This window comes from Diuraphis noxia, unplaced genomic scaffold (genome assembly GCF_037042655.1).
Source record: "Diuraphis noxia isolate RWA-SAM2 unplaced genomic scaffold, SU_Dnox_SAM2 contig0001, whole genome shotgun sequence".
NCBI lineage: Eukaryota > Metazoa > Arthropoda > Insecta > Hemiptera > Aphididae > Diuraphis > Diuraphis noxia.
The window spans coordinates 81,812,636-81,827,020 of NW_028301711.1; the positions used below are offsets into that span (position 1 = coordinate 81,812,636).

The window sequence follows — 14,385 nt, forward strand, 5'->3', positions numbered from 1 at the left end:
TTAAGACCATAATAATATTATATGACTAAACGAGATAATAACTAAACCGGAAAACATAGATATCCCTATAATCACGAAGGCACGTAAAACGATTTAAAAAAATATTATTTTTAGTGACAGGCTTATGTGTATCGAATTTGGGATAATATTTCTATACTACGCTGTTTACATGACTATACGAGATAATAATTAAATGGGAAATCATGGGCGAAACATAGGTATCGTGTTATCGCCGGGGAGACGCACTATTTGTATAATATTATACATATTTTAATCTATCATAGTTTAGTTCATAAATCTTAGGTACCATTAGTTTGTTGAAGTATAGTTACCTATACCTTGTTTAACTCACTTCGTGTAAGAAAAACATATAACGCAGTTCGAGAATTCCTCAAAAGCCCGAGCTCACTGACACAGCTTTATGTAGAGTTTAAGACAAGCGTATATATAGTTACAAATAATATCAATAATTAAAAATAAATATTTTCGCGCCAATACGATTTCGATCACACGTATTGTACAGGATCAACGTCCTCGTTATTTTGTTTGTGGGATTTTCTCTTCGACACGCGAACTCGGGGCTACACAATCACAATAGTATGTAATAAATAGTTGCTATGTATTATTGTATTGTGTTTATTGTTTATTATGTATGTACCTATGATGGCGATGATAATATTAATAATGTAGGAGCTCGCGACAATGATAAAAAAATAATAATCGTTTTAGGCTATTCATTCTGGTCGCACTCATTAAACCGCGGCACATTGTGTACGTTTTTTTCGTTGTGTACATCAATAAAACGACAAATTAATATAAAATTTCATTGTTGCCCTCCTCCCTTCTTGTGAATAAGCCTGCGTGCCAAATAATTACGACTGGTAAAAGTGGTTTTTTAATTTATTATTCTTATTATCATTATAAGTTCACCAGCCGCGTCGTCGATTGCTATCTAAAGTTAACGCGATAAAATACAATTTAAATGTTATATTATTGACGATTATAGGTTAGGTATATAATGATGAAATATAATTTTCGATGATGTTTGAGCGGATGACATCGTTGTGGTCGATAAGTGGATCAGATGGACTTCATTTCATAATATTTTAATGTCAATTTAAATTTTGATACAGTGGGTAGGTATTTGAAAGTTATTTAGTACCTAGCAAATATGTTTTAGCGATGACCAGCGCCTTTTTGTACCTATATTAAATGATTAGAATGCTTGTGTAGTTATGTCTAAGATTAATAGTTTCGAGTTTTTTAGTGCAGACTGATGTGCATAAGCCATTGTATATAATTTCAAGTTTCTCTAAATCAATTAATTACTGTACAGATTTAAATGTATTGATTATTTAATTTAAAAAAAACATATTTCCTATTATAGAGATTGAACTATTAATTTAATATTTTATTATTATTTGATTTGATATTTCAATTAAAAAACTTAAAGTTTTCATGTAAATTGAAATGGATATTAAATTGTTTTTAGACTATATTTCGATAAATCGTTTTGTCAAACCCTCAAAAATATTATTCTCTACAATTTTTATACTAGATTATTTTACTCTCAAATTACTCAAATAGTCAAATGTTATACAATAAACAACGATTTTGTGTGAATGTGATTTGTCTATGATACGCGTGTACCAGAAAACAAAAACAAATATTGCGCTGACATCCTCTTAAGAAACATAAATATACTGTTTTTGCGGAAAGTAAAAAGACGAACAATAAATTATAGATAAAAGTTTACAATTGTACTGTCACACTATTTGGATGTATTTATTTTTAATTTTTAAATTAAATATAAAATAAATTTAATAAATAATGTTGGTGTTGCAGCGCTTGTTAATATCTGTGAATACTGAAATATCGATAAATTGTATGAACAATGTACCTATATAGTTAAGTCTGGACCAGGTGGGTTTAGGGTAGGGGGTGAACTATAGTAAGTAATCAAATGTTTTGGAATAAATAAACTTATATTATATTGTTACGTCAGTTAGAAACTCAATAGTAATAAAATCATTTATACTTTTAATAAATAAATTGCTAATATTATAGTTGTAGCTTAAAATTCTGAGCAAAGTGGAAAATATATATTGTGACAATGTGTGTTTTTTTGTTGTTTGGTATAAGTTTTGATTGTTATAGTTTTTTTCTAACAAAAGTCTTAAAAGTTTAAGAAAATTGTAAAACTTAAGGTATGTTTATGCAATTTAAACTTGTGATATCTGTTTTGTTTACTTTTTATTTGTTGTTTCAAAAATAACATTTTACCAACTATTTATTAAAATATTTTGATGAAAATCAGGATCATTTGAATGTGATATTTCTATCTTATAGACTATAGTTCTACAATTTGCTATTGCTAAGACCTACAGATTCATTTCAACTTTAATACGAAATTAATGTTATTTCAAACGAGATAAATTAAACGGATTTATTACTATTTCGTAATAGTATATGTACCTATCTATTTATTATAAATTATAATCATATTCGAATATTTTAGATAAAATGTTTTCATTTCATTTTCATAAGTATAAAAGCTTGTAAATTACAATATGTATGGTATTGCAGGTTTCGGTGAAATGAGAATATTCTGAAATTACATTTATTGAATTTACATTAAATTATTATACGAGCGCGCTGCTATAGCACTTGTTATATTCTATGTAAGAAAAACTAAAAGTTTTGTTTTCATTATAAGATATCGAAATTGTTTAAAGTTAATACAATAAAAACAACTTAGACTTTAACAACGCGCAAAAATTATATCATCGCATTACATTGCAAAAATATAAGTATCCACTCTATACGCTTGGTTTGATAGAACCACTAGTAACCAGGGGTACGACATTCCCTATCTTTTTATGTTAAATAAATGGGTGACCTTGGATGCCGCCAAGTGCCGCCGTGTTGGCCAAAAAGTTTTGATAAGAAATTAAACAATTTTGATTCTTGATAACAAATTAATTTATTTTCATGATTTTGTAAGTATAATAATATACACAATAATTTTTGTTACATTTGAAACTTAAAAGTTAACAATTAACTTATAACAAAGAACAAACCTTAAAATTTACTTATAATGACAATTTTGTCATTTTACATTTACTATACATGTGGTTTATTGTAAACAAAAATCGGTACCAACTTCAAGGTGGAGCCTCCAGTAATTCGATCATAACTTCAAGGCCGAGCCTCCACTATGTTATCACACGGCAGAGTGTCGTTTCTTGTTTGTTCTTTGCTAGTAAATATGCCTAATTAAGTACATTTACTTAGTACCGTAGTCAAGAGGAGGGTACAGATGGGAAACTACTCTACCGAAATTTTTTTTGGGCCCTATTATCGTTGTGTAGTTTACAGGAAATGCTCATTAGAAGTTATATCATTAATACGATTAATTTGCTTCATTAAAATATCCTTTGGTTTTGGCTATCCCTTGTCTGAAATGTCAACTATGGTTTGTTTTATTAAGTTTTATATGTTTGATAAAAGTTTTGAGATTGTTATACTTGTCATTACTGCAGCAATACAATTTGAATAAAATAAGAACTGTTGTGTCTATACAACACTCATAGATTCGATATATCAAGACCGATTACTTTATAAATTAACACATTAATCTGTGTGTTTACAACATTGGTATATTAAATGTATACAATATAGGTAGTTGCCCTAATTAAACAGCCGAAAGAAAAAATTACATATTGTGTAAAAAACACTTTATGAACGAAGTGGTCTAAAGTTATAGGCGTTTAGCTCGTTTAGGTATTTGGTATTCCAGCATTGCAGCAAAAAATTTAAAAAACCCTGGCTACAGAACTGATATTATAACTTATTAGGAAGTAATTGTTTATAGGTATATAGTTATGTTTAAGGCTATGCGAGCGTAATAGGTAACGTTTCTGACTTTCTGAGACGAAATATTTACCGTCCAGTTACGAAAATATCTGATCTGTGGACACATGTTTCGAGATGCATTACCCACAGATCGAAATCATTTAAACTATAAATTCACTGTAAATAACACTATGAAACGTCTTTGTCTGACAACCTGAAATCTGTTCGAGTGTAGGTCAACACGTGAGTCAATTATATGCATGTTAAAAAGTTGTAAGTTAAGACTTGCATTTGAGAATTGCATACTTAATTATAACTATTAACTATATTATAGGCTTATAGTTACTCAACTTAATGAGTTTTTAACACAACTTAACGAACTAGTGTATTTTTATGTTAGAAATGAATCCATACCCACAACAGTCAGTAGATATTTATAGAAAAAAACAATTATTTTGAGGAGAACCGTCTTTCAGAGGTTATCCGCGTCGTTATATAATGCCTAGATGGAGTTTACTATTTATAATATACAATTTATACAATAAATTAAATATATTATAATTTTTAAATTGAATAGGTACGTCATAAAGCATATTACACTTTTTTAAAACATTTGGTAGGTGTAGATCAAAACAATTCATTGAATAAAATTATAGCCATTTTTTTATTCTTATATCCAGCTAGAGCATAAAAGTATTCTATAAAACATGGTTTATGATAGGAATTATGACATAAATCTGATTAAAAAAATTACATAATGTATAAATCAATTGTATAGTATACCAACTACCAATACCTTAAATCTAAGCAGTATTTTTGAATTCGATAGCGCTGAAAATATTTAAAAAAAATATATTGTTAAAAAGTAGTTGATAAATTGTCATAACCTGTTTCAATTTTAAACAGTTTTATTAAAATGGTTATTATGGCAGAACAACTTTTAATTGATTGATCAGCTTAAGTGTTTGTTTGTCGTTGGTATTAAAAAGAAACTCACTCGATCAGAATTGGGTTTGTGTTTAGTAATGTGCTCTACAGCCCAGTACATCGTATGGTTTTATAGTAAACAAGACTGTATAGCGTCTGCATGAAATCGGATATCAACAGTGATGTATTTAATGTAGAGTTCGCTTGCAAATTAGTTTGTCGGCGTCCAATGAAGTCCGGCATCAAAAGCTCGCCCCGTCGATTTTTTTATGTCCCCAAACGTGCATGGATTAATATTTACGGTGACGATAAATGTATATGCCTATCTCCTATAGCTTCACATTAACCTCGTTGTCCTTTACATTTTAGTCACGTGATAGCACCGACCCGCGGATCAAAGGGTAGATTGTGGTTTTTTTTAATGTTTTTCACTCTCTCCGCACACCTTAATTTATATATCCACCGGAATAAATCTGTGGACCTAGAACCATACATTAATATTTAAAATTTAAATACTTAGTTTTACAAAAACTTTAGTGTTTTACTTACTTTTTCGATATTGTATACATGATGTTGTGTTGTGTGTACAAAAATAAATTAAAAACATTTTATGATTGACGCATACGCGAATAGTGTTGCGGTTGCCGATGATTATTATTTTTATTGATATTGTCACAGTGGTTGAGCGTTTTATCGTTTTACTCGTTGAAAAACGTTTAATCGTCCAGTAATTACGACGGAAAACTTAGTTACAGATATTTACTAATATGCGGACTCGTCATCCGCTTTGTTCTCATAATTTTAGAAAATAAATACATATTCGTTCGTTAATTACTAATAAATTTAGGCTTTTTACTCTGTTGTGGAATTTAATTTACTACGTCACTTACAAGAATAGCGGACAATTTCCCCCCAATATATTTTCGATGCGGACATTTTTCCCCCATTTTTTTTTTTTTAAGTTTATTATTGAATAATATAATATTATTTATTATTTAATAAGAAATTTTTTTTTTTCATAAATATAATCAATTTATACTATTTTTTATATTATAATTATACTATAATTAACTTTATACATTTATACTATAAATTACATTTTTTTTTTCATAAATATAATGAAACGTAAACAATTTGTAATTTGTATAAAAGTAAAAATGTAAAATAGATTAAAAATTTCATTTTTTTTTTTCATAAATATAATAACAATTGTATAACAAAATGTAAAAAAATTATATAAGTATAAAAGCCTAAAAATTTCGACATAAAAATGATATATTTTGTAAAAAACATTTAATTTCTGATTCTTTTTTTATATCTAAGCACATATTTTGTAATCGTTTTTCATATTTATTTTTTTTGTAAAAAACACCGTACTTGTTTTAATTTTTAATAATTTATTAATTGCCATTGAATTTGACTTTTGTAGTGCTTCAATGAACATCCAAATATTTGGATGCTGAGTTCTTACCAAAGTTTTAAATTTATTATTGAAACCTTCACTTATATTATTTGTTCTACCTGTGTTTTTCTTTATAGCATTATGTACATTCCATAAATAAGGAGGAAATAATATTATTTAATATAAAAATAATATTTTATTAAAAAATAAATAAATTATGCGTAGCTTTTTCAGTCTACATGAAAATTGCTTTGAATTAATTACATATCGTTACATCGAAGATGTTCAGAGTTATCAGTGTTTCGCAGTTTATTCATTTTAATGTGTAAATCCTCTTTGTCTCTACATTTTAAATTGCTTCTTACTAATTCTCGATGAATTATTCGGTTATCGTACTCTTCATGGGTATGCGTGTTTATAATTTTTAAAATGTTATATTTTATATTATTAACAAACCTAACTATATTATACAGCACTCACGGAACATTTTTCATTTGTACACCTAAAATTTATATTACTTGATTTTAACATTCGAAATTCTCTATGTTTATGCACTTTTTATCTCGACGCGTTTCAAAAACATCAGACATTTCAATATCCGCGTCACTAGTCAGTAGGGTGCTACTCCCATAATATGCGGACAACTGACATATTTCAAATTCACTTATGCGATCTACCTTGTAAGACGTAGATCGCATATTATACCTATATATATTGTAATACGCCATGTTTATATTTTCATATGGCAATGTTTCTTAGACAGTACCTATTTAATGAACCGTGCTCCCTTAAAAACGCAGTGGCATTCTCTTCACTCTTTGCGACATTCAAATAAAAATCTTTTAATTGTATAATGCTCACCATATACAGCAAACTACTAATTACTAATCATGTTTATCCTGTTATCATAAGCAACCTGTATATTATTGATAAGTAATATTAACTCCCTACCTTCATCACAAGCTACGCTTAAAGAAGGTAGGTATAAATTTAAGATATATTGTTGTATTGATGTTGATATTGTACAAAAAAAAAAAAAAAAAAAAAAAATATATATACAAAATATGAACGCAATACAACATAATATAGATGATCAATACGTAACTAACAAACTTATTAAATTCGTTATAATGTCACATAGTTACTGTAGGTAAGTTAGGTATATCAACAATTTTATCTTTTAATAACAATAAACATGGTTGGAAAATACAATATATGACATATATCAGATAATTTTATGTGACCAATTTTATTTTATTTTTTAGAGGATGTACCTACGTGTTTACGTATAATTATTTATGTACATTTTCTGCTACGATATGCGGTCTACATTTATAAAGGAGACCGCCTGCATTTGGTAATCCGCATATGAGAGCAGCACCGTCAGTTGTAGTTATAGACGTTGTAGTACTGCTTTCTGGCAAACGACTGTTTCAAAGTATATCATGTTTAATACACGTTGATTATTTATACGATATTGATTATTGATATGCTGGTAATTTGTACTGATAATTTTTACCGATAATCAATTACTATAGATTAGTTCATATTTAAAAATATAAAATATAATATTATATGTAAAAAATTTGGATTTTGCGCAAACGAGTAGCCGTTTTAAATAGAATCAGTAATTATTACCCATTTTGGAACGACGCGTAAATACTACACTAAGTGTGGGCGCTTAGCATTGATTCTTAACCTTTTTCAAATAACAATACATTAAATATTTTATAAGATTTTTGCAGAACACGGCCGTAAAATACAAAAGTATTTATATATATTTAAAAATTGTATAATAATAATGTATTATAAATTAAAGATAAGAAAGAAAACGTAGTGTTTAGATGAAAAATTCCGTTTTAATTTTGCTGATGCCATTGTGATATCAGAAAGATTTTCCTCACAAACCACGCAAAGGGGAATTTGATTGTCATTTTCGTCAACATAAGTGAATTCTAAGTTTTTCGTTCAGAAATTTGTCTATTTTGTGATATTGAAATAGTTTTTACATAGCAGTACAATTATTTACGTTTAATAATTTTTAGCTAGTTGCCGTTTAGTATATGACCGATGTAGAAGTTACTGCGTGTTACGTGTCATATTTAATGAAAATGATTAATTAAATCACTTAAAAATAATTAGTATATTTTTGTTCTTCAGAGTAAAAAATAAAAATTTCTTGTTCTAAATGACTAATAGGGTTTATAAAATAATCTCATAATATAAATGGCCAACCTATTAGATTGTTTATAGCATTTATATTAAAATTGAAACCAACCAATTTGTATACCCGTGTTGACTGTGAAAATGAGAAGAAAAGAGAATTTTTCATAATGATTTTCAGCATTTAAAATTTGCATCAAACCTTCAAAATACATATGTTATGATTTATATAACTATATTCAAAGAAAAGTAACTGAATGATATTAACGAAGATATTATGCTATTTCCCATTTTTCTTTAACATTCAGTTTAATTGTTCGATGCAACCCATCTGCGCCCATTTCACTTTTATTTATAACCCATTTGTGACCGATGCAATGAGGCATACTATGAACTACAAATTGAGACGAGTCTTTTCACAAACATTTTAATTCACAATTTTATACACCTAATTCTCCAATTACTAATGTTATTGAAAAATTAAAATTAATTTAACTATAAATGTATTTAAAATTTAAGGAAGTAAATAAAGGCGTAGTGAAACTTAGACAAAATGAAGAAAAGCTACGTACAGAATTGGCATGTACAACTTGGATAGAATACAAGATAAAAATTTAATCAGGGTACAATATATAAAAAAATGATTATCAATTTAGAGGGATTGATTTATGATGAAATAATTATTATAACAAACATTTTTTTTAAACATAAATGTGTAAAAAAAATCAAGAGTATTAATTTTCGTATTTGCCTAATTAAAAAAAAATTTAATATTTTTATTTTTATACCATTTTATGTCAGATGAATTTTGACTGCAGTAAATAAAACTTGAAAATATTTTAAATGATGTCCATCGTTTATAAAATCTGGCACTAATTTTTTTAATCACAACATTTTGTCAAAATTATAAGATTTACACTATAATGATTTAGACAATTATTATTTAAGTATTATAATCTACTAATTTTCTTAATCTTAGTATCTCTCAAAATATAAATAATCTATTTTATGCATCACACCGGCAACATTGTATGTGAAATGGGCGCATATGAGTTACAAATTTTCAGGTAGTATCTTATCTTTCGGGCGCATCTGTCCACATCCCTCAGTCATCAGGGTGCAAATGTGCTACTCTGGAGCGCAAATGGGGCGTAAATTGGATGTAGCCTTATTTTTAAACCGACAATAATAATATTATATTACCTTCCTCAACATTTAAATGACGTTCTAATGATTAATTTATTTGTTTAGCTTTTATACCATCGTTGGCCCGAAGATCTTGCGTCCAAATTCGGAATATCATGTAGCAGTGAGTACACAAGGAACAACATCACCAACCACGGTAGTCGTGGACGTTGGTGGAAAGCAAGATAGCGGAGGTGTTTTAAAAGTTACACAATTCGTCAAAGTCGATCCATTTTCGACGAGAATAGTTCGACTTGAAGTAAATATGCATTATTTTTTGCCTATATTCGTCGTTAATTATAGTAACGATCAGCTTTAAAATGAAGTACAAATTACTTTGAAAATGATTCATTATTTTTCTGTTAGATCGGGGACGTTGGCCCTGGTAATTACAATCTGACTGCTCGAGGTTCGGGTGGTTTAGAGTTTTTCAACACCACAACACTCGAATACGTTCACAAGAGTTATTCGGTATTCATACAAACTGATAAAGCTATCTATAAACCAGGACATAAAGTACAGTTTAGAGCAATTGTGTTGAATTACCATTTGAAACCGACAGTTACGGGAGCTTTGGACATTTATATTACGGTACATAGCAATGCCGCTGTCCTGGACCAATCGAACAATAATAACCGTCTATCGTTTATCTGTAGGATGGCCAAGGCAATCGTGTGAAACACTGGAGCAGAGCACTAACTACGCGGGGAGTTTTTTCTTCAGAACTTCAATTATCTGAGTCACCAGTGCTGGGTGATTGGAACATTGTCGTTACCGTACTGGATCAAGTATTTCAAAAATCATTCTTGGTGGCCGAATACGTTTTACCCAAGTTTGAAGTGACAATCGAAGTACCTGAACACACTACGTTTAAGCAATCTGTTGTGTCTGCTACCATTCACGCTAAGTATGTATAAATTATGAGAGTATTGTTGGTGTTGTGCAATAATTAGAGTCTTATTGTTGTCTATTGGTTACACACATTATATTATCACGTTTCAGATACACGTACGGTAAGCCCGTTAAAGGAGAGGCAACTGTTTCAGTGTACCCAGAATACTACAGTGATCTCATACAACCTATATACCAAAACCCGTTAAGAAAAGTCGTACCGATTAATGGCAAAACGGTTGTACAATTTGATGTCGTTAAAGATCTTAAGTTCGTTTCAGATTTGTTAAATAGATCTTTATAATAGAAAATTACTAAAACTGTATAAATTACTTTTTAGTCTAAACGACGAATTCAAACGAATTATCACTTTCGATGTCACTGTCGAAGAAGCTCTCACGGGCAGGTCTCAGAATACATCGGCTAACGTTATGTTTCATAACCACAAATACAAAATGGATCTCATCAGAACGTCAGAATACTTCAAGCCCGGACTCAAATATACGGCTTTCGTGAGTTGTATTTTACATATGTTGTTCTCGTTTGAAAATATGCGATTTAATTATACATGTTTTCAATTTTAGATAAAAATTAGTAATCACGATGGCACTCCAGTATACGATGACAGAAATCCAGTCAAAGTTTGGCACGGATTCTCACACGAGACCGAAAACTTAGATGAAAACAAACTCATGTTACCTAGAAATGGTTTGATTCCATTAATCTACTATCCGCAAATCAATGCATCAGTAATCGTTATTGAGGTGAGTTATTTATTTTTTTTTGCGATAAAATTCATGCTGCATATTATCCACAGTTTTGAAGACATAGCGTTTTAATTTCATGCTAAAAATAAAAGAAACGAAAAATAAGGATCCTTATTTCTACAAACTATCTTTTAAAAGATTCTGTCGATATTTTATTACATACTGATTATAAACATACATTATATTTTACTTATTATAAGTTGATTTATTTATTTTGACACTATTAAATTTGGAGTAAAAATCAAACATTTTAGTGGATAGTCCTAACTCTTTAATTTGCAAACAAAACTACAAAAGAAAATATTATTAAAATTGCTTATAATTATAGGATTTTGGTTATTCTTCTATTTGTTATTAATAATGAAATAGTAAAAATTGTTAACCAATATATTTATTTTCATATTTATTAAAACCTACAAATTGATTATTTCATAATTTGAAATTATTTTTGTATTCAGAATAGAAATACAATAAAGGTTGCTTAAAAGTGTAATATTCATATCATAAATATTATGTGTGGCCTGGGTTTACTTTGATAGACCCTTACCCTTTTCTGAGATGGATACAAATCAGATATTTTTACTGTAGTGAAATTTAGATACAGTCACTGAAAATATAACGGATGAATAAAACTGATTTTGTTAAAAGAACCAAATTTTTCTAACGACGATTCACTTATGATTTTAGGCGGAGTACTTAAACCAGAGAGAATCGTTATCGACGATCTTACCAGCCCACTCAACCAGTAATACGTTTGTGCAAGCTACCGTTCTGACTGAACGCCCTACGGTAAGACTGACAGTATAACTATCTTGGGACTTGGGCATTATTATAGTGTAGGTACATTTCAACTACTTGAGTATATTTCACGATATTGAAATTTCGGTGCTCGGTGTTCATTTCAATTTATTATGATCAAGTTTATGGCAATAAATTGGGCACTTATCGAATTACTCACTGTATTTAGATACCTATAATAGTTACATACATACAAATCTCTGGAGTTTCAATAATCATAATTAATCAACAATATAAATGTATATTTAATTATGTAGATTATAGGTAGTGAATATAATATCCTATAATATAATCATCATTATAAACCTAACCTGTCTGTGTATAGAAAATATAATTGCTATTGGCATGTATATGTCTTATGGCTGGAGTCATTCTATAGTTTAATTTCCCAACCTATGGTTCGCGAGACATTGTGAGGTGTTCCGCGAGCTATACTTACAAAATGTAAAAATATTTTAATAATTTAATTTTCCTTTGAGGCATAACACTAATTATTGACAATCGTGTATAGTACGTCGTTTATTTATAAATTCATATTGTTATATATCTATAAAATTCTAAAATATGTGAAAAAAATTAATTCTTATTTGTAAGAAAAATAAGGTATAAAATTGAGGTGGTCCATGACGTATCGAAAGTTCTCCTAGTGGTCCGTAGTATCAAAAAGGTTGGGAACCAGTGTTCTATGCATTTGGGTGACACAGCGTTACCATGACGTTATTAACTCAGCTTAAATATCTACCAAAATTAATGTTATTAAGTTATTTTAAGGGCTTATATTTAATTCGATGAGACGATGGGTTCTGTGACAAATTGTATATCTAGATACAAGATATTTCCATATTTTATATTTCGATATGATGGAGCTATGTACTTAAACTTTAATTTATTAGTCGTGTCGTTCATGACATTTTGCTTGCTCATGAATATTTTTATACCTATATAAAACTTTTTTTCTTAATGTCCATGTTAGTTATAACTTGTTGTTATAACTTCACGGTTATACCTTAATTTAACTTTATATTTTTCGAATTATTTTTCAAATTTTAACGTTATTACATTTGTTTTAAGTTTTGAGTGTCTTGAAAATCAAAATTTAATTTCTGGTTACTATTTAGTACAAATATATATAATAATTGTATCGTGTATCTTTTGAAGAAATAAAATACATGATACCAGTATACAGTATAAAATGTATCATGGTGTATAATACAGTTTTATCTTTAACACAGTTCAACACTGTTTACATATTACACCCAGCTCCCATAATATCATTACGAATTAGTCATTTTGCGTTTAGGTCAACAAAGATGTGGAAATACAAGTGAACTCAACGGAGAGTCTGCAGTATATAACTTACCAAGTTCTTGGTAGAGGTGATGTAATCGTAGCTAGTACCGTACAGATTCCTAACGCGGGCCAGCACACAGCCGTTATCCGATTCTTGGCCACGTATGCCATGGCACCTACCGCCCACGTGATTGTACAGTTCGTTAAGGATGACGGCGAGGTAGTCGCCGACGCCATTGACGTCGAACTCGATGGAGTGTTGCAAAACTATGTGAGTACCCCTCCTTAGTGCGACTTTCGAATATTTTATTATTATATTATTGTTATTTACCCACGACTTACCCCTACCCCTACCTCTTCCTGTTTTCATACGCTTTTGTTCTAGATTAACGTGGATGTGAGTCGTGAAGAGGTGGAGCCTGACACCTCGGTAGACATAAATTTCGAATCCAAACCGAATTCGTATATAGGCGTTACTGGAATCGACCAAAGCGTTCTATTACTAAAGACCGGTAACGACATATCACACGTGAGTCAACCATCAACATTGACAACTGATCGATCACATTCGACTGTTTATAATTATTTCTTTTTAATTTCATAAAAATATATTTTTTCTCCTTCTTTGTTACTAGGACAACGTATTAGACGAACTTAGAACTTACGACAACGGTGAACATTCCAATTACATGCCATATCTCAGAGAATCATTAGATAGACGATCAATGTTTTGGTGGCCGGGTTCGTATACCGCTCACCAAGCGTTCGATGTAAGTGTTATTTTTTATCCCTCCCTATCACATCGCCGCGGCAATTAAGAGAGTGAATTAATGTTGTTTAAATTTATATTTGTCTAGAAATCTGGAGCGACCATATTGACCAACGCTTTCGTCAATGATTATAATCCTTGGGGTAAGTGATTTAATGTTTAATCACTATAGGTACTATGTATAAAATAAAATAAAATATGTATGTGAAAGTCACGAAATAAAACGAAAATGTTTATCCCCATAAACAAAATCATGACTAATACAGATCGTCTTACGAATCCTAGTGCTTCACTAAGTTCCTACACGAGATTTAGCAGGTAAAAATTACCCCTAGATA

General features: G+C 29.6%; 1 protein-coding gene across 3 annotated transcripts in view; it reads left to right on the forward strand.

Moving 5' to 3' along the window:
• Positions 1 to 14,385, forward strand: part of LOC107165899 (CD109 antigen-like) — a 97,085-nt gene that overhangs the window by 68,733 nt on the left and 13,967 nt on the right. For all 3 annotated transcript variants that reach the window (XM_015514334.2, XM_015514335.2, XM_089218924.1), the window contains exons 3-13: positions 9,599 to 9,791; positions 9,899 to 10,123; positions 10,189 to 10,439; positions 10,535 to 10,693; positions 10,764 to 10,935; positions 11,008 to 11,187; positions 11,878 to 11,979; positions 13,289 to 13,549; positions 13,664 to 13,807; positions 13,914 to 14,048; positions 14,136 to 14,190. In XM_015514334.2, the coding sequence (XP_015369820.1) occupies positions 9,599 to 9,791; positions 9,899 to 10,123; positions 10,189 to 10,439; positions 10,535 to 10,693; positions 10,764 to 10,935; positions 11,008 to 11,187; positions 11,878 to 11,979; positions 13,289 to 13,549; positions 13,664 to 13,807; positions 13,914 to 14,048; positions 14,136 to 14,190 (1,877 nt within the window). The remainder of the gene's footprint in view (positions 1 to 9,598; positions 9,792 to 9,898; positions 10,124 to 10,188; positions 10,440 to 10,534; positions 10,694 to 10,763; positions 10,936 to 11,007; positions 11,188 to 11,877; positions 11,980 to 13,288; positions 13,550 to 13,663; positions 13,808 to 13,913; positions 14,049 to 14,135; positions 14,191 to 14,385) is intronic.